The 26,084-nt window shown below is 37.3% G+C and overlaps 1 protein-coding gene and 1 long non-coding RNA gene across 4 annotated transcripts in view; one reads left to right on the top strand and one right to left on the bottom strand.

The window, feature by feature from the left end:
• Positions 1–2,277: 2,277 nt before the first annotated feature.
• LOC131694332 (uncharacterized) lies at positions 2,278–3,029 on the bottom strand. The gene is made up of 3 exons (XR_009306458.1): positions 2,884–3,029; positions 2,710–2,831; positions 2,278–2,644 (listed from the first exon to the last, which is right to left on the bottom strand). It is a non-coding gene; the product is annotated as an uncharacterized LOC131694332 (long non-coding RNA).
• Positions 3,030–8,739: 5,710 nt separating this feature from the next.
• LOC131693166 (protein strawberry notch) overlaps positions 8,740–26,084 on the top strand; it is a 60,350-nt gene continuing 43,005 nt past the window's right edge. For all 3 annotated transcript variants that reach the window (XM_058980776.1, XM_058980777.1, XM_058980778.1), the window contains exons 1-2: positions 8,740–9,005; positions 9,975–10,080. In XM_058980776.1, coding sequence (XP_058836759.1) covers positions 8,994–9,005; positions 9,975–10,080 — 118 coding nt within the window. In that variant the 5' untranslated portion in view covers positions 8,740–8,993. The remainder of the gene's footprint in view (positions 9,006–9,974; positions 10,081–26,084) is intronic.

Consider the following 26,084-nt stretch of genomic DNA (forward strand, 5'->3'; position numbering starts at 1 on the left):
TTTTATATTTCCCCTTTATTTACTACTGAAAAATATTGCCATCCTAAATAAAGTACAGAAAACTGTTTCCACCTTTCTTTTTACATCATCAAACAATTTTAACCGTCGAACTGTCAAATTTAGCCAAGGTTATTTTGCAAATAACTTTCGAAGTGTAAGATTTTAACTAATAGATAGAAATGGAATTTTTTCATGATTCTGATCATCAGATTAAGCTGCATGAGCACCCGAACGTTAAAAATATTATGTCGATGTCAAACTTCACGTCGAAGTAACTTGCCAATTTTTTTCGAAACTTTGTTTATATTTATTAGCATGCATCTAAGCCGTTGAAGATTTTCATTTTCGCTGTATACTCTCAAAAGAAACTTTAAACTGGAGAACCATCAAATCTGACTAGCGAGGTGTCACTCATTCTAAAATTGTTAAATCAGTCACAAATTTTTAAAACTTTCTTCGCACGATTTACACCATTATTACTTGTCTTTACTATAGATATGAAAATAGCTTTTATGACATGTTTTAAATAGAAAGATGATATAAATTATTTTAAACCAAAAAGTATTTTTGAATTACCAAAAAACGTGCACGTCACAGCATATTTTTTGATTCCATATTCCCATTTCTTGGAGTAGAGAACATTTACAGCGTCGTCACATTTCCATAACTGGTTTTATAACAAGCATAAAATATATTTTAGGCGTAGTTCATTGAGCTTAAAATGTAAATATTATTTGAAATTTTCATATAAAATTAGCGTTTATTTTACATTATAGCAAGATCGCAATATTGTCTTAAAACGATGCTCGAAACTTTTGAACGCATCTAAATTCTTATTCATCATTGAATACATAGAAATACAATTTATTTGATTGTGGCAGCACGGATTACCGAAAAATCTATCTGGCTAATTTCAAAATGGCATTAAAATCACCAAAAAGCTTTAATAATATTTACCCAATCTAGACAAAAAATCAAGGAAATTCATCGTTCGGAAACATTTTCAAGCAAACATATGATAACAATACTCTCATTTCCTCGATGAACACTTTTTTGTGGCTCGGAGTGACAGTTTCGTTCTGGCTGGCTATGACATTCACATTTATTGAGTCTGTTTCTCCCTCCCAGACGGGTACTAACTGAAAACTGTCATGCTATTGTAGTTTAGTATTGTTTGCCATTTCATAATGGAACGACTTACACTGGCTCACCATCTTCAAATTATTCAACTATATTTCGGAAATCAGCGATCTATGGGAAATGTGTTTAGTGCACTTCGACCATAATATGGTCGACATAATCGGCCAACTGACTCAACTATTCACCATACAACCAAAAAGTAAGCGTTGTAGTTCTCGTTATTGGATGATTAGCAAACAAATCGACCACGTCCAGCATGCAGTGAGGAAAATATAGCGGCGGTAACATCCCCAAGCATTGGAAACCAACATTACTCGAGTAATTAGCCAGATACCACTTGAAATACTCGAATCCGTCATCAAAATTTAGGCCAGTCGAATGGACTACCTGAAGCTACAACATGGTCAACATTTAAAAGAAATTGTTTTCAAACAAAAAATGGCAAAAAATGTTCTTTTGATTGACAAATGAACAATTCGCGATTTACTACATTTTTCAATTTTTTTACTAGATTAAAAAAAAAACGTCATGACGAATCACCCTGTATTAAATTATTCAGATCAATTTTATTCCAAAAGAATCAATTTCAATTTCTTCCAGCGATTTTTTTGGTAATGCATACTCTCTGCGACTCATGGCCACCAAAATTTGTTTTACTCAGAAGTAACCAAAATTTGTTGGATAGCTCAATATGAGGTTTGGCCAAAGTTCGGTATTGGCACTACACTATTCTAATTTGTCTCGATTGAGATACAACTCCCAGTTGAACCGCTAGAAAATTAGCCAGAATTTCGACTGTTTTTTCAGAATTCTGGATCAAGTGACACAACTGGCAAAACATTTGGCAGGGATGTCCTTAATTTGCTCTCAGTCTATTTGGTAACCCTACTTAAATGTATACTATAGTGAAGGTGTACATTAACGACGCTGAATTACTGAAAGATTCAGTGTACGTTATTTCCATAGTTTAAACAGTTTAACCTACATACTTTATTAGTGTTTCCCATAATTAGTATTTCCCTCAGATTTTCTCATAAGTTTTCGTAAAATAAGCCCTTTGGAAATAATTCCAAATAATCGATGCTATTATACCGTATTCAATAAAATTACAATTCGGAACATTTACCAAAAAATAAATTCAAATATCAGTAATGTAATTTAATTCGTCTACACTATAAAAGCATCTAAAATATTAAAAGAAGCATTTAACACTTCTGCGTCCAGTACTTTGAATTCTCTGAAAAACATATCTATTGCAATATTTTCTGATCTAAGTATATCACGGGAAAATCCAAAAATACAAATGCATTTGTCATTTTGCTTTCGTGAAAAGTTTTGAACAGCATCTAAAGCCGTCGAAAACAGCAAACGGTAAATATAATGCACGTCGTCGCAGATTTTGATCATCTTATGAATTGACTCCATAATTATAAGACTGGGTGTGAAATTCCATTGTTGGATTTCGGTGATTTTTAGCAATATAGCTTCAACAGAATCAGAGTAGCTGTAAATATAAACACGAAAATATATAATAACTACAGCATATCAGTAAGAACAACCTGAACCTACATGAATATAATCTTCTTGTAAATACTACTATAAGAATGCAGAACCTTTGCAGAAACATCTTTTATAGGCTTCTCCGTTACAAAAAGCACATATTTATTACTAGTAGCACATTCAACTGCTGTCTACAAAACTGAAAATTTGTATTCGAATAACTCATACATTCCATTGATTTACCTCAAACAGCGAATTTTGTATTTTTTCACGGTAGTTATCGTTATAAATAATCAACATATTTTTATTTCGAGCCATGATTTAATTCGAGATGGTAAAGGTGGCGGTGGCCTCATTCGAACAAACAGCACGTAGAAACAGAGTGGCCAGATCTTCTGATTTATTGGTATTCACATCGATTTTGGGCTTCCCTACCCGGATAGAAATCTACAGTAGCGTTTACCCTACAAACAATCATAAAACAATAGATATTATGGTTATTACCATTACGATCTTGATACTTTCCCTCTGCCAACAGCAGGTATAGATTTCATTGCAAAAACATCGTCATGTGTCAAAGTCCTTATATAGGAAGGTCCCAGCATGCGTCAAAACTAAAACTGCCTCTGCGCTCGTATGTGTGACAGTTTCTATGGGCGAATGGTAGTGTCTACGTCATCAATACCAGGTTTTATAGGCTGTCCCTGTTCACTACCACTAACAGTTTTGACGCATACTAGGACCTTGTTTAGAGGGACTTTGGTCATGTGTATCAGAAAATGGTTTGGAATTGGGTCATTAAATGAGAAAAAAAAATCTTTTTTTATTACATACATCGATAAAGCTGATTTTCGTGATCACAACAATGTTTTTTGCCAACTCAGGAAATGTGAAAATAAAATTTAAAATAAAAAAATATGTTGACAGTCTCGATTTAACACTATCAGAAGCATTTGACATATCGAATTTCACGACAAATGATACCATGTCAGAAAAATGAATACATGTTTTTTCCGGTTTTCCCGCAGGATTATTTTTATTTGACATAAACACCATCCAATGCATATAGTTTTTTTTTTTTCATTTTGGGTGTTGTCTTGATAGGCCAGATGTAAACAACCGCAGTTTTCCTATGTATGGTTGTCTATGTTTACATAAGATTTATTTTAAAAAGCAAAAAAATCGTTTTTACGTATTACAACGATTTTTTTTGAAATAATGTTATATTATGTATATTGGACCTAAAATTTATTGAATGGAATGGAAAACGGTATATAGCTTAATGACCCAATTGACAGTTGTCATCTCCCAAGCTTCCAAAAAAATTTACGTTAAAGGTTGACAATTTATCTTCACTCAGCATTATTTTCCTCAAGTCATTATACCTTATACCATCCACAATCCTGTCCAAAATGGCCAGGTCCTTGTGTTCGCCAAAACCATAAAATTCTGCTTGCAGTCGGAGTGACAAGGTGTAATCCGAGGGGAACGTCACTTCAGAATAATTGTTATATTCCGTTCGATTTTGCATGAATTTTCATTTTTCGGCAATTTTAGAAAATTTATACAATTTTCTATCACATCGAGTATTGCTAAAATATTTGAAAAAAAAATTCAACAAATTTAACCAATCTCAATCCAATTTTGCTCGAATTCCGATCAATTTGATGTAACTGGCAACTCTGCATGCTCTATTTTCGAAACTTTCAATAATTCTGGCAACAAAATTTATGTTTCTGTTTTGATTTGTTCCTGTAGTTATGCTGCTGGCGATGTTTTGTTTTGATTTTATCGAGCACTGAAACTGTCAAAACGTGAAATTCGAGCAATTCAATTTATTTTTTATGACACATTTCAAACTACCCTCGGCCATTCCAAACCATTATCAAGTAATGTCGAAGTAAATTCGAATCCATTTTGATCTAACCAATACCAATTTTTATAAATCTAATCAGAATTTTAAATTATAAGTTTATTTGATCAACAAATCACAGCGTGTCGTTCCCCTCGGTGTAATCTTTTAAAGATTCACTTAGCTGCTGGTTACGGATATTGAATCTAAGACGCTAAATCATATTCGATTCAGTCCTGTCAAGTCTAGCACTTAACTTGGAAATTAATTCCTCATACGGAATAGCGTCAAAATTTCTAGCAGGATGCAAAAATTCGATCTGAGAAAAAAGTATTGGCCCTCCCATCGTAATAAAATAAGCCCATTTTATTTCGATTTTATCATCATTATCAATTTTATTCACAATAAAGAAATAACTGAGCCGTGCTGCCCAATCAGCAAAGGACATACCAGTAAGATACGGCTCTATGGTAGCGAAAACGCAAGAAAACGTTCGCCATTTTATATAATAAATATAAAAAAATCTTAATGTGGAATAAAAATGAAAAATGACGGAGATTACGAAGAGGAACTTCTTTTTATAGATGGAGAAAATGGAACTGAACACTTTGAAGATTATCGCAGCCTGAAAGACGTACATCACAGCTTCCAAAAGTTTTATATACTTTTTTCAGGCTTACACAAAAGAGATTATAACTACTAGAGGAAGCAAAGCGCTACTGTCTCCATGTATTCACGGACTGAAACATGGGGTCTAGCATTACTTTGACAGGTGTATACCCGGGGCAATATGTGTCAAACTAATGGGCCTAGCATATGTAAGAGCGAGATGATAAATTTTCAGTGTTAACAGCGACATGCGACCTCTAGTAGTTAATCTCTTTTGCTTACACACTAAAGGTGTGTAACTCATTTTTATATACAATTTAGTTGTTCTAAATATTGTATGCAACACCGGGAAACAACTGCGTTTTGTTCTCTTCGGTATGGATACCCCCCCAAGATGAATTTTATAGGGAAGAGGAACATCTGGTACTTTCGGAGAGAGAAGATATTATCTCCGATACACCTATCCCATATCCCCCCAATGTCTCGCAGCCACTACGAGTCAAGGTTTAACAAGATGGATCCGCTTTCGGCCCAAAAAGAAACTGCTAAACAGAATAACTGCTGCGCTGGAGCTGACAAAACGTTACTCGGCCGGGACTGAGATTAGAAAGTCCAGTCAGATAAACTGCGCGTAGTCGTGAATGATTTAAAAAAAGGCCAACAGTCTCTTCACGATAGAGTATCGCGTCTACATCCCTTCTCGAAATGACAGTGTTGTAAGCGTTGTGGGTTTAACTGTCGTTGTTCTGATGAATGATGGGGTTTAACCTAGGGGCAGATCACTTGTGATACATTTTTTAAAATCAGCTAAATTAAATGCATTTCTTTCCATCAAAATCGAAATTCATAATGTATTTTGCGTTGCGTGCAATGTATTTTGCGTTGCGTGTAAGACGTCAAAACCCTACAAAAAATTAGCCCTACATTCAACAAAACTTCGAACAATCAGCGTAGGACGTTTGTTAAACAAACATTTCTGCGAGGGAGTGCAAAGTTGATGCAAAAATGGAAATCAAATGCATTTTTTCTAATTTGGTGCAAATTTGTTATACATTTCTAGAGTGATCGGCTCCTAGGGTTTAACGCTTTAAGAACCCTACCATTCAATCAGATTTTAGAGCGCATGCAATTGGGTCATAAAGCTATATATAGTTTTCCATTCCATTCGATAAATTTTAGGTTCAATATACATAATATAACATTATTTTTAAAAAAAAATAGTTGTAATACGTAAAAACGATTTTTTTTGTTTTTTTTTTTTAATAAATATTATGTAAACATAGACAACCATACATAGGAAAACTGCGGCAGTTTACATCTGGCCTATCAAGACAACACCCAAAATGAAAAAAAAAACTATATGCTTTGGATGGTGTTTATGTCAAATAAAAATAACCCTGCTGGAAAACCGGGAAAACATGTATTCATTTTTTCTGACAGGGCATCATTTGTCGTGGAATTCGATATGTCAAATGCTTCTGATGTCAAATCAAGACTGTCACCATATTTCGATCGTGAACCGACAAATGGGCCTAAATAACTAATGTACACAAACGGAGATTTCATTAATATCTTAAAGAGGAGTAAAAATACTTCATAATAAATATAAAAACTCATTTCGATCATGAATCGACCAAAGGGCCGAAGTCGCAATGATATCGAATCGAGAAAAATAGATTTGAAAATTCGGTTCAGAAAATTAAATCGTATTTTAACAGTGTTTGCATACTGCGCCTTCAAATGTATTGAAACACTTTGAAACAATACTACTTTCGGAAGCATAACTAAAATGTTTTATATAATAACGTTTTCGTTGATAAAATTGAAAACAGATTTTTTCGCCGAGTGTTGTTATGAAATGTTGATTAGGACATTTTTGAGTCGCCCTCTTGTTTTGACGACTCTCAATTTCGCCCTGCAGTGTCGCCAAAAAACAAAAATTAAATGTGGCTTTCGCTGTGCTCGCTGGAGGGGAAAATTTGTTATTCTCCCTGGGCGTAACAAGCACTTGGTTTTTGTTTAGGGCGATTCTGTTTACGGATCTTGTAAACAATGATGCTGTCAATTTCGCCTGTATACACTACTATAGAAATGCAGAGGCGTAACCCGCCTGGCTTTTTGTTTACAGTTGAAAGTCGGATCCGCCGTTTTGTTTTTTATTGATTTTCATGAAGTGTGAAATATTTATAAATGAGTTTTTATATTTTTTATAAAGTATTTTTACTCCTCTTTCAGATATTAATCAAATCTCTGTTTGTGTATATTTGTTAGTTTCGCCCATTTGTCGGTTCACGATCGATTTATAAATGTCTCACATTTCATGAAAATCAATAAAAAAACAAAACGTCGGATCCGACTTTCAACTGTAAACAAATAGCCTTCTAAGGTAGCGTATATGGGCGAAATTGACAGCATCATTGTTTACAAGGCCCGTAAGCAGAATCGCCGTAAACAAAAACCAAATGCTTGTTACGCCCCGGGGGAATAAATTTTCCCCTCCGGCGAGCACGGCGAAAACCACATTTGATATTTGTTTTCTGGCGACACTGCAGGGCGAAATTGAGAGTCGTCAAAACAAGAGGGTGACTCGAAAATGGCCTAATCAACATTTCATAACAACACAAATAATTTTCAATTTTGTCAACGAAAAAGTTAATATATAAAACATTTTAGTTATGCTTTCGAAAACTTGTATTGTTTTAAAGTGTTTCAATACATTTGAAAGCGCAGTATGCAAACACTGGTAAAATACGATTTAATTTTCTAAAGCGAATTTTCAAACCTATTTTTCTCGATTCGATATCATTGCAACCTCGGCCCTTTGGTCGATTCACGATCGATTTCTTTATTTTAAATTTAAATTTTATTTTCACGTTTTCTGAGTTGGAAAACACATTACTGTAATCACGAAAATCAGTTGTATCAATTTATGTAATAAAAAATTATTATTTTTTTCTCATTTAATGACCCAATTGCTCTCAATGTACATCGCAGATCTGTATGCTCGACATCACTACGGCACAGAGAACAGACATCCATAATCGAACAAAAATATTTAAAAAACGTGTGTAAATATTTGAATTAATATACGATAAACACTAGCGGCGCCACACCAACCTATCCCAACTATCCGTCTAATCCATTCCGTAACCGGTTCGAAATCCTGAATTGATTCAGTATGGAATCTTGTTCAAAGAAAACAACCGATTCCGACTCTATCGGTTGATGCATTTGAGCTGGAATTCATGCTGGAAGTCCGAACCGGCCCCGGACTAGTTTGACTGGGTAGAGCAATAACCGCTGTTAATTCTGTCGAACTCAGTCACAAAAAAAAACATGACGACAGTAGCGCACCTGGTTTGGATATCCCAACTATCTTCGAAATCGTTAAAGATTTTACACAAGTTGAATGCTGAAGATGGACGTCTATTCGTCTCTCTCCCAATTCTCTCTGGAATTGGCTTCACGTTGGGCGCACCTTTAAGCATAAACAGCATCTTTGCCTTTGACAATTGAAATCAAAACAAAAAAATATTCCACGCACACACTTGCGCTTGATCTTCTGAGACTGGTGACACGTGAGAGATCTCGTGGTGAGAAATGAGTAAACAAATCCCATCACCATCGAAGTTCAGCAAACAGTTTCATTCAAGAGACAGCTCGGTTCGGTCATATAAACGGAAAGGTGTCGTGTGTCTGTACCTCAAGATTGGCAATTTTTTAGTTAGTGCAGGTGCGTGAAAAAATTGAAATTTTCACGATTCCAAGTGAAGTTTTCAGTGGTATTTTACGGGGATTGTGTTGCTTAAAGTTCGTGCCTATTCCCGATTAATTCAGTGTGGCAGCAAAAGTGTTCCATTGGTTTGAAAAGTGATTTCTTGCTGAGAAAAAAATGAGCAAAACGGTGAGTTTTTTTTTTATTTTGGATTCCTATTTTTCAATATTATTTCCTAAATAGTTAGTTATCATTTAATTTACTCAATGATTGTTGTCAAGACCTTTTCCTTCCGTAATAAAAACTCGATTTTTTATAATGAGTAAAAAAAATATTAACATAACCACAAAAAATCTCATGCACACATAAAAACATTGCCAGAATCAGGAAACGTCAGTTACCAAACGCAGCTCAGTAACCGGCAAATTTATTCCTTCGGCTGGCGGCCTTTTGAAATTGGAATCAAAGCCTGCAAATTTTCTTGGGCGTGGCGTCATTGCTGTATTGGTTCAGAAAATACTCAGTTAGCTGTGGAAAATGTCTTGAAGGAAAATTTCTTAGCGCCATCCACCCAAAGTCGAGCAAATCCAGCGACGTATGGCGTATAGTGTGAAGGGAGCTCCCATAATTTTCGTTCGCCTGTCCATCACACAGCATGCACGTTGTGTGTACATAACAGGCCTGTGCTGTTGCAGGAAGTGGAATGAAATAGAAAAAGCACATGCAGTTGACGAATATATGATGGCAATATGGACAACTGAGGAAACATGCTTTTTATCAATCTCACAAAATCCTCTATCTCAATTCATTAAAGCTATTGATACTACAATTAATAAATTACAATCACATTCTCGGTTTTGTAGCTTCAACAAGTTTTTGAATGATTCAAATTATTCCTGGTTAACTATCGGCAAGATTCAGTAAAGTGCCCATGCCATGTGCAATATTAGATCTCTAAACATATCTCTCTTCGACTAACCACATGGATTATTGATAGGGGTATTATTGAACTCACTCCAATAACAACGCGCTTCCGCCCAAACTCATGTTGATACATAGACACGTACATCGAAATCAAACGCATTATCCCGTTGCAACGCCTAATCTGCATCGATTGTTTGCTATAATTACTGTTACTGTACTTGTTTCTCTCAACAGGGCTCCAAAAAGTTTTCCTATGATTTCGACGGCGAGGAGGAAAATGAGGATTCTTCTGGGTCGGATTTCGACGAAGATGAAGATCCTGATGAAATTGAGGTTCCAGGTAAGTCGTTAACCCATTATAACCCAACTATGATAAAATTTTCAGTTATTTGTACAATAAAGTGAATGCCCGATTTTGTCAGATTTTTGAATCGAATTTGCCAGCCTCCTATGAAAATGTGTTTGATGGGATCTAGCAGCAGAACCAAGCAACATTCGAGTGAATCCTTTCTTCATCATATTTTATTTTTCTTAGAATGCAATATATGCCAAAATAAAAAAAATGCGCTGGAAGAAATTGATACGAAATAATCAGAAAGGGTTATTAAACTACGTCAAGGGACTAAAGAAGAATATAACTTAATAACTTCGGTTTATTAAAAAGAGAAAAATATGTCCCTATTATCTTAGTCTAATATATGCCAAGAGGTTGATAAAAATGGGTATTCACTGTACTTCGTGACCTTTCATATCATGCTCAAATAAGCGTAGGAAAATCAAAGCAATGCCCTTGAAATGTCTTGTTTCGAGAAAAAAAACTAAAATATGTGTTGCGAAGACAGCCATTTGCTGACCCTAAAATGAAATATTTTTCATCTCAATGCGTTCTGCAGTATTTCGTGGATGGGTGTTGCAGCTTGGTCACGTTCAGCTTCACGCTACGGATTCCCCATGTTCTTCCCATTTTGGGCGAGCCCGATGGATTAAAGGTCCACTGGGTGCGACTGAAGGTAAATTCGTAGCCAGTTTTTTGAAATCGAGCTGCTCGATCGCCTGCTTGAACACCTTGCTTGCAGCCTGGAAGTTAGTTTCAAGATCACTGTAGATGATATCCAGTACTCTTCTTCTTGTCAAGACGTTTCTAATTTCCATAACGCAAGAATCGGCAATCAGTGTGTGAGCGATTTACAGGTGGATGGCGCTAGTGGCAAGAACCCCCTCCCGTTTTTCCGAGTGTCGCCTAACTACAAGCAGAATCGGAACAAAATAGTCCACCCTCGTGTGCGTGAACTGGCGGCTGTAATCGGCCAGACGAGAACGTGCGAGATCATCGCTGGAGGTTGCGGTTTGGCTCGATTATTTTTGCACCACTGGCACTCTCTCCGGACCGCATGGTAGGTAGAAAATAAGGTAGCGTTGTAGAACCTCGTTGATTGTTGTGGAGTAGTTTTGGTGGTTCAAACGTTCGTGAATGTCGGGAATGATCAGCTGTGTGATGCGATGGTTACGAGGAAGAATGATGGGTTCAAAAGTATCGCGGCGAACGTACAGGCTTTCGTTCGACCGCGGACACGAGAATCTCCATTCTCGTCTAGAAAGGCGCAACGGTGGGTTGTTTTTCGTCATCTTCGTCCACACTTCGCTCGCAGGGTGACTTGCGACTAGCACAGAAATCTAATCTTGTATACTAGAGGTGTGCGCCGATGCGCCGCCGCACCGCACCATGCCGGCCCACCGCGCATCGCAGGTAAAAATTGTCGGCGCGCCGTAGGAAAATCATCCTACCATCGCCTTGGAGTCTACGTCACAATTGAAAAATTTCGCATTTAATCTGCTTCGGTCTCTTCATAATCTCATGTTTGTCTCCTAGGTCCGAACCGGATCAATCGACTATTAACGGATACTAGCAGTGTTAGTCCTTACTCGCGAACTTTTTCCTACGACTGTGCTGTTTCATCGTCATCTTATCACAGAATTCGATCATCCCTATTCTAGTCAACATTCGTATTCATTAGGATATGGATCATGCAAATCCTCATTTTTTTCTCTATTATTATGCAGAGTAGCTAGACGGGCGAAGGACATAAAAAATATTTATTCACTATACTCCATAAGGTTTGCTCGAACCGAATGTCCGCCTGGTTCGACCCGAACAGACCACACCGACCCGAAAGGGCTGATTCCTGAACGATATGCTTGTGTGCGTGCCAGAGGCGACGTGTCGGTACGTTCAACCTGTTCATTGAACAGGTAAGCGAAATCTGATGACCCGAAACCCATTTTTAGTTAATCCTCCGGAAGTCGCGCAAATGGCACACTGAACGAGTAGTCGCAGCTGCTCTAAGATGATTTCGCTAGATTTTCAGAGCAGCGTGCACTCAGTGCACTAGCGCGACTGCCGGAAGGTTAAAATAAAACAACAACAGCAGCACGCAAATTCATTTATAGGAAAGTTCGACAATTTGATCCGAACGATCAATCAACCCATCATATCAAACAGGTTAATTTCAAAAAAATCTGTCTTCCCATGATCGGTTCAACCTCAAACATGCACGCATCTCGTAGTCTCACCGCATGCTCTAGAATGGATAGAGCAGCTGCATGAGCGACGGCTGGAACAGTAGCGTGAGTGTCATATGCGACGGCTTTTTCTATTTCATTTTGCACCGGTTCAAGTCAAATATTGAACCAGTGTTCATTGGTGCGATGTCCATATGGGCGTTAGAGTTGTGTGCAAACGAGAGTGGCTTATAATGTTTAAGCGCGTGTCGCCGTACGTTCATAACAGTCGGTCGAACGCATGTTTTCTTTGGTAGCCTAAACAAATGTTGGTGCACTTGGGGCATATTGGTTTTAGGCGTGTATGTATTTCGTTGGTTCAACGATAATAATGAACCGTCTACTTTTACTCCAAAGAAATTGTTTTCTCTTTGCATTTACATGTTGAAAACTTGTCTACTGAGAGTGAAAAATGGACATAAATTCAAATCAAGGGTTGTTCGAATGATTTCGCGTTTATTGTAATAATGAACGGGTTGATGTTGGATGTCTCATGCCAACGATATTTTACGAGAAAAATATTGTTTTCTGGATTCAACGAATTGCATGAGGCACATTCAAATTTCTATGCCATTTGAAAGAATTGGAGGGAAGCCGGATGACAAATATTTCAATCATTCTTATACAGAACGACGATTATTTCTTGGTGTGTAGAACATAAGATTCTACATTTAAAGTTAAGTCATATCATGTCATGATTTATAAATATTCAATGATAGATTTACAAATATTCGAATTCATTGAGTGAAAATTGATCATATTCAATATTCAAACGTATCAAAGTAGGCCCTGGCACAATATAAGCGTTTTCAGCCGTTCAAAAAGAGCTTCGATTATTTTAACTCTATTCGATCATACTTTTATTCATGATTGTTTTTCTTAAATTTTACTTCAGATATCTTTTAAATTGCTCGCTTCTCGAGTATGTTATATATTTTTCATTCTTTTAAGCATTCTACAAGACGTTTGTTTGACAATTTACCGGTGGGCTTTGGCAACAAATGTGTTTTACTCAGCTCTTTCGAACAGAGAATCCCATCAACCCGAGTAACGTCAGAAGAGATAAACAAGAAATAATCAGTTGATCTAAAACGTCTCATGCAGTCAAATTAAAGATGATTGTGACGTTTTGTGGGCCTTTGTGATATATTGAACAGGTTGACGGTGAAACCACGCGTCGCCTCTGGTGCGTGCCATTTCCAATCGGTATAGTACGTTCTAGCCGCACACAGATGCTGTAACGTAACCCGAACATAATCGAACCTTTGTTGTGATTTTGGCATCGCTGGCTCAAGAAACCTTTTTTGAGTATGTGTAAGAATTGAACGCTTAGTAGTATGCGTAGGAAACCCTGTGTTCACGGGTTTATCCATATAAAACCTTTTCAAAACTCTGAGAGAGGAATATCAGTTGATTTATTAGATAATTACGATTCAAATTATGCCAAATAGTTGGTGCAAAAAACAATTGACCGATCTGAATGGTGCTATTGAAAAAGTAGCTGCATTTTTTTTCATTGCGCAGTTTTGATGCGTGCCCCAGTACAGTGTGATAAAAAATCATAGCCACTTTTTCAAAAGCAACATTCCGATCGATCAATTGTTTTTCCTCCAACTATTTGGAATAATTTGAATCGTAATTATCTAATAAATCGACTGATATTCTTCTTTTAGAGTTTTGAGAAGGTTTTATATGGACAAACCGGTGACAGAGCTGAACCCAATTTTTTCTACGCATACTACTAAGCGTTCAATTCTTACACATGCTCAAAAAAGGTTTCTTGAACCTTAATTAAATATCTCTTTGGTGACAGACCTGCACTCGTTGCCCGAGCTAACCAATACCCAAGGTCAAAAGAGTCGACAACTAGCAGGATCCACATGTCCCCCACCTAAGGGAACATGGGTAGACTTTTTAGTTAAACCTACGTAAATCTCTAAAAAAGTTTTTAATTCTTCAAAAGTCATTAAAATATAATACAGTAAAGACCCGTTTTTAACAGTCACTTGGGGAATTTCAAGCTGATAAAATAGGGACATTGATACAATACATATATTTTTCTGTCTTTTTAATAAACAGAAGTTCTTAAAATATTCTTCTTTGTTTCTTAGATATAGCCTTTTCTGATTATGTACTTTAAGTTCCCTTTAATATTTTTATTTTTGCATTTTTTGGATCTCTAAGATAAGAAATATATGCCCAAGAAAGGATTTACTCGAATTCAACTTCGTCTGCTAGAGCCCATCAAACTATCAACTATCAATTTTCATATGATGCTGATAAAATCGGGACGAAACGCTGATGAAATCGGGGGCTGATAAATCGGGTGCAGATAAAATCGGGTTACCACTGTATGCAACAGCATTGGGCATATTCATGGTTTTGTACAGAATATTTAATTTCATTTTTAAGAGTTATAAAAGGACTGGGGAGACTTGACCAAAATAATTTTGAAAAATCGAAGCAAAAAATAATGGCATAAAACATGCTGGAATCATTTTTTCATATTTTCGAGATCCTTGTGTATCAATATAACAAAAGAGTTGCATTTCAAAAATTTTAATTTTTTGAATGCATTTTCTTTTAGGGATACAGCAGTGCAGTTAGCTTACATTGCATGTTCGCACGTGCACTTCACAAAATCAGTCAAATATTTGCTAACTTTATTAACTAGTACTATAATGATCTTGACTGGTGATTTTTTGTGATGTGATTTACATTAACAACAAGTACCACAGAATAGTAAAGAATTGATCAAAGCTTTTGTACATTATAATGTATCATTTGAATAACATTCTATAATTGTTCCATGCAAAAATTTCGACAAGCGACTCGGTGACGAAGCTTTTTGTAAAATGCCTCTGGAAAAAACATGATTTGTGGAGTTATACTTAACCGATTTATTTCAAACTTTGCATATACATTATATGTAAAAAATACCTAACCCCTACGCTGAGTTTTCATGATAGTTTTTCAATTAAGGGGGTTTTTTACTCATTTTAAATAAAAATTGCTATTTTCTCGAAAAATTCCTCCATTTCATTTTTTAGGACATTCTAAGTCATCTAAATTCAAAAATTGTAGAAAAAGTAGTAGCAACAAATGAGAATCTTGTAAAATCCTTCGTTCACGAAGGGCGTCCAGGTATGTAGTAACCAAAACAATAGTGTTTCTCTTGCAGATAAGGCGTTCTTGATTTATTGTCACCGCCCATGAGGCTCAAAATAAAGTGATCCGTGTCAGTCTTTCAATTTGCAAGCTTTTGCTACATAAAAATTACTACAAATACCTTTAAACATGTACTACAACACTACACTACAATAAAAAATCGCGAATTAATCTAATATTTTTGAAACCCAAGTAGATATAGCCTGTGTGGCTGTGGGTTAGGAGGAGGTTGATAACAGTCGATTATCTTTCTCCTGATTAAACCAGCTTAGAGGCCGTGTGGCATCCGTCGGGTTGAAGTATCTCAGCCAGGAATTGATCCACTGGGTTCCAGATCCCATGTCGTAAGAAGCTACTAAAACCAGTAGTCCTCGAGTCGAAGTGTTTCTCCATGCCGAGGATTGAATGGCTGGCATGATTAAAATATGCCAGTCACGCACGGAGAGTCGTAGGCATTGTCCTTGATGTGTTAAGCGAATCTCTTACACAGTGGACGTTTGTTTCTTCGCAAATCGTGAGATTCGAATGATGGTCATGTCACTGATGCGTACTTCGGGGTTCGCTATAGGCGATTATAAGCCAATGTTTTTGGTATCTTCTAATAGCAGTACAATAACTTCCGATGATGAAATGTGCAATGCTCTGATCGACCATGGTTGCAGTAGTCAAAATTAATCTTCAGCATAGACGTGCAGCAACTATGAATCTATCCCGCCTTTTCAGGAAGCAAAAGCTTCATAGGTTCAAGAACCGTATTTCCATGAAGGAAACTTCTATGTTGGAAAGCTACTTAACCCCGTCTTCATAACTTACTACAAAATGGTATGACAAATCCACGCTGAATGCCTCGTGCATGTGAACCTGTGAATAGTGCTATCGACGCTTATCTTTTATCCGACCTCAAATTCGTAATAGTTGTGCTGGCACAGTCAATGTGACATAAACAGGAAATACGTCTATTGTTCGGCATATTCCCCGCATAATAAATCATCACCTTCTGATGATTTCAAAAAGGTTTCCACTCCTAATCGGTAGTGATACAAATATCTACCACATAATTTGAGGCAGCTCAGATATCAATTTGAGAGGCACCGAATTTATGGACTGTTTAACCAGCACAAATTTATATATACTTAATGTAGCAAATCACCCAACATTTGCACGATCTGACAGAGAAGAGGTGTTAGATGTAACTCTTTGCTCTGACTGTATTACGCATGAGTTAGCAAACTGACTCGTATCCAACGAGCTCAAACCGTCGTCATCTGATCATAAGTACATCTTCTTTGATCATTTGAACACTTAGATGTAGCAACCTCTTGCGCTTCTACTGTGTGATAATTCAATTTTGAATAAGTGGTAGGAAAAATTGGATTTAATTGTGTGGACTTTGCTAGATTGTAAATTCTCACCCGTTTTGATGAAACCGTTGATGCGTGTATGTCCTTTTTGGATTTTCGGGGAATCGAAAAATGAGTCACTTCCCACATCTGGTCAGAATACTGGTAGTTGCGAGAAACGTGCTCCTTTCTTCCTGCGAAATGTGAAACAAATTAATCAAAATCAAAGAAAAGAAGCACAACCGCAGAGGTGCTCTCTTCAACAATGCTTCGGCTCATTGTATAGAGTCTTCGAGTCTCAATACTTTTGCAGTGTCGACGACCGTTCTCTGGAATTTCTAATGAAAAAGGATTATAAACTGACCTATGGCTTTCAAATGTCACGACAACAGTTTATAAACTTACATCGGTTTTAGCCGAATTTGAATGACAATATCTCTTCGAAGGCATTGTCGTTCTATTATCTCAATATCCTCTCGGGGTGTCTCTTATTCCCTTAGGAATGAAACATACTTCCGTATTGTTTATATTCTTTGTGTCGTTGGGTTAACTTTGGCTTTAACTTTGGCTTCCAAAAAGTCACGGCGCAAGTTTATAAACCTAAATCAGTTTAAGCCGAATTTTAATGTCAGCATCTCTTCGGGATGTTGTCATTCTGTTATCTCAATATCCCCTCGGGTGTGTTGATATATCCGCTCATCGAGAAGTGTCTTTATTCCCTTGGGAGTGAAGAATACCTCCGTATTGTCTATGTTCTCTGTGTCGTTCCTTATCCCTAACCTTACTACTTCCCCAATCCCGTCCATCAGGGAAATAACGAAAAGACAAATCATGGTAAGGTACAAATCTCCGATCAACACGGGAATGTGCCAGCCGCTACTGATTCCTGTACTAACCAAAACATATTAGTTTTTCAATTGCAGATAAGCCGTTCTTGATTTATCATTGTCACCGTGAATGAGGTTCAAAATAAGGTGATTCGTGGCAACAGCCATATCTCTGTCAATTTGCAAGCATTTGCTCATAAAAATTACTACAAATACCTTTAAACATGTACTACAACACTACACTCTACTACAATAAAAAATCGAATTTACCTAATATTTTTGAAACCCAAGTATAACTCCTTAAAAATACTTTTAAATACAATTCGTTCCATAAGGTCCATAGAAAATGTTTAAAAAATAATTGGGCCTTGAAAAAGTTTCGAAAACCGCTTTTACTTGAAAATGGTTATTTTCATTAATCGAATTTGCGTAACCTCTAGATGATGTTTTAGAAAATTGATTTGTACTGCAAATGTACTACTGTGCATGAAATATGCATATCTTTCATTCTAGGGTTGAGTACCATAAATTTTCAAACAATCAAATCAGACAGCCTAGTAGACAATCTCTGTACCCCTACTCATGATGTCCACGTGGAGTTTTACTATTTTTTTCCGTTCGTTTCACGAGAGAATTTAGAATTCGAAAAATGGATTTTACAATGAGGCTGGATGTGATGCTAAAGACACGTGTTTCTTTAGTTTCGAATTTAAGCCATAACTTAGTCCACAAAATATTATAATTTTTTAGACTTTTGTGAAAATATCTTGTGCGTCACAGTGGCACAAAAGGAAAGTAACCTATGAATTCTTGAGTTGGATTTTGTACCAAGCGTTTAAGTCCAAAAAAAGAATAGGAATTGACGAAATTACAGATTGGATCAAGTTTTTTTTTTATTAGGGGAAACTTTGCCACTGCGACCTCTATTCAGGTTCTCTTTTGTAGCTGCCCCTGGATGCTCTACATGTTACAAATTGCCCGAATCCAATGTAGTTGTAAGCGAGTTGTTTGTTTGTCCACAGGTGTCGTCCCAACCGGGTAGTGCATTATTAATGTAGCTAAGGAATCTTTTGGGACAGGTATGCTATACCTCGTTAGGCGTCATAAGATTCGCTCCCTTTGAAGAAATAGTACTGCACAATGGCAGATCATATGTTACGAGCTCTCGGGCTCATAGTTACAGAATCGACAAATGTCATCTTGAATTTTGTCATTTTTTTCATTTGATACCTAACAGGACAGTGTCCCGTAAATAAACATGTGATTATACGTAAATCTTTTCGTTTTAGATCCATTAGTTTTTTGGCTTTCGTTGTATCTGGATGTAAGAATTTCTTAGCGTGTCGATCGCCTTCTACGTTACGCCAGTCGTTTAGTAGTTGGTTTCTTGCCCAAGCCAAAAGTTCTAGTTTGATAGCACAGGTAGATATACCTAAAAATGGTTCTGGTCCAACAAACGTGTCTAATGAACCACGCCTGGCTAATTCGTCGGCCACTTCGTTACCATCGATTACTTGGTGGCCATGTACTCAGAATATCACTACTTCATTCCGAGTACCCTGTTGTTATAAAGATGTGATGCTCTCCCAAACCAGTTTGAACTCACATTTCGACGACCTTAATGCCAACAGTGCATATCTGTAGTTTCGTTTGCTACAGACCTCCGAGCAGGTCTCCTCTGCCTGGAAAACTGTAGACCACTTTCCCATTGATATCGCTTCTTTAATTGTTGGTCCTTTGACTCCCGAGCCAGCTAGCTCACCCACGTTGAGTCCCTCTTTGAAACACCATGTCATGATGAAGTCCAGGGCTAATCGAATCTGATCGCTTAGCACAGGTTCATGTTTTTCCCTCACAATTAGGACAATGTCATCTGCATATCCAGCAATCTGGAAACCCATTTCAGTCAGATCATTGAGAAGATCGTCCTCCACTAGCGACCAGATCAGGGGTAATAGCACGCCTCCTTGAGGACAGCCTGCATTTGCATTGCAAGTGCTCCGTTCGAATATAGTGGTCTAGCAGTTTTACCATCAGTTTCAGAAGTGTTGATGTCAAACTTATAGGTCTAAGCCTTGGGTAGCATCAAGTCTTTTTACCTGTTTTGGAATAAATATTACCCTAACTTCTCTCCACCTTATAGGTGTGTGCCTAAGCATAAGACTGGATCTCAGGATGTTTATTAGAATAGGAAGAATTATGTCAGCCAATTTTTGTAGGAATATTGGTAGAATGTTATCAGGGCTGGGTGATTTGTAGGGTTCGAATGTGTTGATAACCCATTTAATTGGTGTGAAAATTTGACAGGCCAGTTTCTGTGATGCCACACAAGTCCTGTTAGGACGGAGTCCATCACAATCCTGACCTGTCGAATCCTCGTCTTTCGCAACCGACCCAGGAAAGTGGGTGTTCATTAGAACATCCAATGTTTCACTGTGAGAGAACCATCACCTTTTTTCACTTACCCTGGGCCATTTGTGTGATCTAAGGCTTTTTGAAGGCGAACTGCCTCTGGAAAGTTTCCGATGTTTTCATAAAACTCGCGCACTGATAGTTTCTTAGCCTTTCTCAACTCAGTGTTGTATTTGGTAAGAGCGGTACTACTGTTACTGAGTTACCAGTAATTTTCGCTTTATTGAAAAGGCGCCTAGCTTCCTTCCTAAGTGTTCCTAGATTTACGTTCCACCTGGGAACATCACGACATGCAGACCTCGTTACAAGAGGGCAACTGGCATTGTAGGCGGTTATGATCCTCTTTTATAGGTCGTTTGCCGCATTATCCAGATCTGCCGGAGATTGGATCTTACTCTCCATTCTTTTCGACTGTTCCAGGTGTGAGAGGAATACACACAAATTTATTTTCCTTATTTCCCTGTGTTTTTGCATTGTAACTTTATTGGTTACTATGGCGAACATTATGTGTCTGTGGTCTGACAGACTAGGGAATTTTACTTACTATACTATCTTGTGAGCAGAGGAATTTAAGCCAAAGATTTTGTGCTTAGTTGCCCACGGCTCCAGTAGAAGTGCGATGTCTAGTCGCTCTTTGGTGAATCTCAAGGACGCTTATGACACCTTTCGCATGGTGGAGGTTCACTCGAATCAAGTGTTCCTTGGATAAAATTGTGCGAAACCAATCTCCAGCCCTGTTTCCATTACATGTGTGCGCTTTAACAGTTATGTGTCCAAAAAAACACCTTTAACAGGCCAACGAGGGTACCCGGGTACCCATAAATTGAAATGCTCATAACTATGGCTTCCTTTAACCGATTTGGACACTTTTAGATGTTTTGGATTCAGGAACTCGTCCACTTATTGATTCTGTGAAAAAGAACCGGAAGAATGGATCTGGTTTTTGGTAATCCGGATTTTCCGAAGTAATGTTCCAGTACTAGAATATGATTTGTAAATTTTATTAATGTCCTAGCAATATGAGTATCAAAACTCTTCAAATTGTCTCGGAAGTCTGTTTTTTTATTGTTACGGGACCCTATGGCAATTTTAAAAATGGAATTGGAATGGAAAGGCAACTCACGGTTCCACGGGAACCTGCTCCGGAATGTCCTTCCGGGGTCAAATCACCAAATGGTTCCAAAACCACGAGATGCAATTCCAAGATTTTTATACCCATATTGCTAGTATTCCATTGAAGTTCGCAAATACACTGGTAAGCGCTGGAACCTGCTTCCGGAAACCCGGATTCCCGGGAACCGAATGAAGTAAACCGATTCAATTTTAACAAATTCAAAAGTGGATCAGTTCCTGAATCCAAAACACCTCAGTTATGTGCATTTCAGTTTTGTGGGTACCCGGGTACCCAGGTCGGCCTGTTACGTAGTAAAAAAAAATCAGGAGCCCCTCCTTACTATATCAACAATATTATTAACCCAAAAGATTAACTTAGTGAAGTTCTAAGATGTCACAATGTTTCAATTTCCAGCTATGGATAAAACATGGGAATTTCATTAATTGAAACTTAAAAAGGTACCCGGGTACCGCGTCGGACACATAACGGTTAAATGTTTATTGGGAAAAATGAAGGAAAAAAGCAAGCGCGCATGCTAATAAAATAAAATTAAAATAATAAAGGAAAAAACAATAAACGCTTGGACAATTCGCAATTGGCAATAACATTTTTGGATCGATATACGATTTGCTTAAAAGAAAAAATCGTTTTTGATGTTGCAAACGTCGAAAAGAAAACAAAATTGCGATGCCCATTGAGTTGTTTCAAACTCTTTCTTAAGACATTCAAAATTTTTAAGTGAACTCTACTTGTAAAAATGATGTCGGCGATTGCTCTTTTCTTGTGTATGCTCAGGCTATCATCCCAATTTCCCGCGCATTTCAACTTGCCCCGGTGTACCTTAGAAGTAATTCGTATTCCTCTATTGATACACTTCCACCGACCATACTAATCAGAAGCTGACTGTTCTTCAAAGAAATACAACCGTGCATTGTCCCATCCTCCTCGAATGTTGCCTTCAATTATGTGCACATTATGAATCGCGTTCCTTAGCATCCCCTACTTATATACACGCTCTTAAATAGAACTACAATAAGCCACACTACATGCTGAATCGATTTGACTCACCATCTTCTCATTCTATAGCCACTTTTGGAAACATACCCGCGCCCCTCCCCACCCGCTAGCCTGTGGACACTAAACTAAGAAGACCACATTCCACCTGCCCGGTATATTCCACCCACTGAGTCAACCGACAAAACCTAATCATTTCAATATACAATCCATCCTTGAGCGTTTCCCGATGTTTCGGGGACACCCCTCGTTACCTTCGTTCCTCTCTAAATCATTTCATCTAATAGGTTTGCCAACGCATATTTGAAACCGCGGAAAAACTGTGCAATCTCGAACATATGGGGAAATTAGGACTATTCGATTTCGATGAAATTTTTCGAATTGTATATAAAATTGTTTTATTATTATTTGATTATCCTCTCAATAGCAATTCAAATTGCAAGTCTTTTTCCGTTGAAGAAATCCTGTAGTTCTGAATAAATGTGTTGTTTGCAAACAAAATTCAAGCTTGAAAGATAATAGGTAATAGATAGTTTTCTACTAAGTGAGTTAATATAATTAAGAAGTAGATAGGGGAATTACGGGTGAAACCAACACCCCACAATTCTCCCTAGTAATCAAATTTTTATCCATTTCTTAATGACAGGTTATAATTAGTACGAATTTGTAGTGCATTTGAAGACAAATTGGATTTGCATTAGTACGTCGAATATCATAAAATAAACAACAGCAGCGTTTACACTCGTCTAGATGTTAGATTTTGTTGGTAGAGGTTAAGGTTTTTACCGAACAAAAGTTTTTCAAATCACCACTTTTTGCCCTTCTCATATGAAGAAATGCTATACAACCATTCCAAAAATTGACTATCCAACCGAGGCCCGGAGGTTCGAGTGTAATATACCGTATGATTCAGTTCGTCGAAATCGCAAAATGTCTGTGTGTATGTATGTGTGTTTCAAATAATGTCACTCAATTTTCTCAGAGATGGCTGAACTGATTTGCATAAAGTTTCAAATGTACGGCATAACGCTCCCATAAGACGCCATTGACTTTTTAATTGATCGAACTTCCGGTTCCGGAGTTACGGGTTAGGTTTATTAGCCAGAGCAAGGTGTAAATACCTCTGTCCCATCGCAAAGGACCAAAGGAGTGACATTAACCTTCTTAGCCAAGTCACTACCAAAGGTTGTTTTCGTTTCTTCCTTTTTTAAGATTCAAACGGATTTATTAAACCCAACTCTGCACTATAGGCCTGACCGTTTTAATATTTGCGACATATGAAAATCTACTTCAAGTATTAATAAATATTGTCAAGAAAAATACTATAAAATAGCTGTAGTGTTTTCCAACATGCTTTTCAATACTGGCTGTGTAAGGATTAGAATAGAAGAATAGAATAAAGCTGTGAATTAGTTTACGGACAGGAAAACGAATTGATAATGACTTATCAGTTAGCTCACAAAAAATATTTTCGCAAATATAGTCATTATGCAGCGTCACGGAACAAAAATTTAACACAGCTACAAAACAAATGATTTTTGTTCACAGTCATCTTTCCGTAACGTAAGAACGTTATTGGTTCAGAATTCATGGCAGCTATCCACAAATTTGGCAAAACATTTTTGATTTGGAATGGAATGGATATTTTTTCTTTAAATATTTTTGCTGCCGCAATCAACTACCACACACAACAAATTTACATTTATTATTTTTCGTATACTACAAGGCCTCCCTTTATGTTAGTGCGCTTGGTCGTGATTTTTTTCATACATTTCTAAACAGATTTTTTCCATGCATGCTCTCCGTATCTTTTTACTTAAGGGGGTTTTCTTATATAATTTTGCAAAAAGAGCTAATGTTTGATTTTTTTGAAGAAGTAAAATGACAGACATGTCCATAAAATCAAAATTTTCGAGTTTAAGGTGCCAATGGCGTCCAAAACAGCGGCAAACCGAATTTTTCGAAGCTGCGGGCATTCTCGTTTTTGTACCATTCAACCAATCACTTCGCGTTTTAAGCCGTGTGGTGTCCGGCGGGCTGAAATCCTTTTGCACTATTTCAGCCAAGAATAGAACCTCTGGGAAGCTGCTCCCATGTCGTAAGAGGCGACTAACAACGTGCTAGGAGTTCCTAGGTCAATGAATTGCTCCGTACCGAAGACTGCACGGACCTTAAGGTTTTGCATCATAGCCTTTATCCATTCGGTATTTAGTGAATCACTGACATATAGTCACCTTTTCTGATTCGCTATTCCCGATTGTGTACCAACGTTTTAGGTTTCTTCTGGCGGTTGTATAATAGCCGTAAAGGATGAAGTCTAATTCTACACTAAGTAACAATATATATTAATATACCGGCTCTTCTACGCCCAGGTATAACTTCCAAAGCTTTGGTTAAAAAACCGCTTTAAAAAAAGTAATTTTTCATTTAGGAAATTTATTGAATTGGCCTAAGATGAAGCTGTCGAATTGCACAAACAGTTTTTTTTATGTTGCAAGCGATCTGTAGATGTGTCAAATTATGTATATTTTTAATAAAATCTGAACCGTCTATCAACAAATCTGTATTGACGAATACCTGAAAAAGTGACTTCGTTAGGTCTCATGAAGGTCTGACACTAGCTCTGTACTACTTTTGCTTTCCTAAACAATGAAAAAAATCAACATTCCAGAACTTCACTCTGTCAGAAAATGTAGGGCCTTCGGAAGCTAAAACTTCGTAAAATCGCACCCCTGGTCCTTTCTTCAAAATCATCCAGTGCAGTACTCTGCGTCACTCTTTCGAGCGTGAACCGCTCATATAATAGTCGGTCTTTGCCGGTATTGCTCTTCTCCCATCCATTCTTCTTCTGGGCCGCCTATGGATCAAAAGCCCTTATCGTTTTGTTTATTATATTTATTAAGCATGTCGTTTGCAATTTGACATTTAACCCAATCATGGAAACGTATCTGATAGGGAGAGTGGAGATGCCAACTTGTCATTAGAATTTCTCAGTGAATTTCTTCACATTCATTTGGGATATCTTTTATACTTTTTGTACGCTTGTTTTGTACGGCTAACTTTTGGAGTTTGCTTTGGACAGTCATTGCGAGAGGATCGTTTTGCACAGCTCTCTCGCGATTGTTTCCTTCTGTGGAAAAAATTTGGTACTATGCCATCCGTATGAATGTCTTTTCCAGTTAGTAGTAATTTATAGGTTGTAAAATAGTTCTATTGTACCTTATTGCTGTTAATCCCAAGGAGGAATGAAGTGAATAGTGATGTTTCGAAAAATAGGATCTAGAAGCTAGAGAAAGCAAACATGCAGTTAAAATCGTTCGTCTTAGTGGAATGATATAGCTGGTTGTGTTGTAGTGAGAAAGTATATAGATACGGAGCATTACATAGTGAATATGGCTTGTGAGGCAGCAGGGTGTGGATGCTTAGGAATTTCTAAACGGATGCTTCTTCCCGTTGGAATCAAGATAAGTTATCCTTTTTCATATTTTAATCTGCAATGCCCTTCATATTCTGTATATTATCGCACCAAGCTAGAATGTTTTTAATGTGTGAACCGACCATGGAATATATAGTAAAATTACGAAGTTCATCTCACACACATACACTGTTTGGGGTCGATTGGAGTCTGTTTGCCAGTTGTTGGACTTTGTAGGTCCGACAGCCATCGTGTGGATGGCGGCTTGTTTCTTCCGATAGGTTTATTGTCTTTCTAATTGGAATAGTGCCATCCTGGCAAAGAGAAATTAGATCACCACCGTCTTTCTTTGCACTGATTCTCTCATTGGTTTTTAAAACGTGCAGTGTACGCTGAGGGACGGGGATATGCAGGGTTTGCTTGATTTCTGTTAACTGTCCTGTCTCTTTTATTCTATTGTGATTTTTGTGAGTTTTCCTGCATATATTTCTGGTG

This window comes from Topomyia yanbarensis, chromosome 3 (genome assembly GCF_030247195.1).
Source record: "Topomyia yanbarensis strain Yona2022 chromosome 3, ASM3024719v1, whole genome shotgun sequence".
NCBI classification, from domain to species: Eukaryota; Metazoa; Arthropoda; class Insecta; order Diptera; family Culicidae; genus Topomyia; species Topomyia yanbarensis.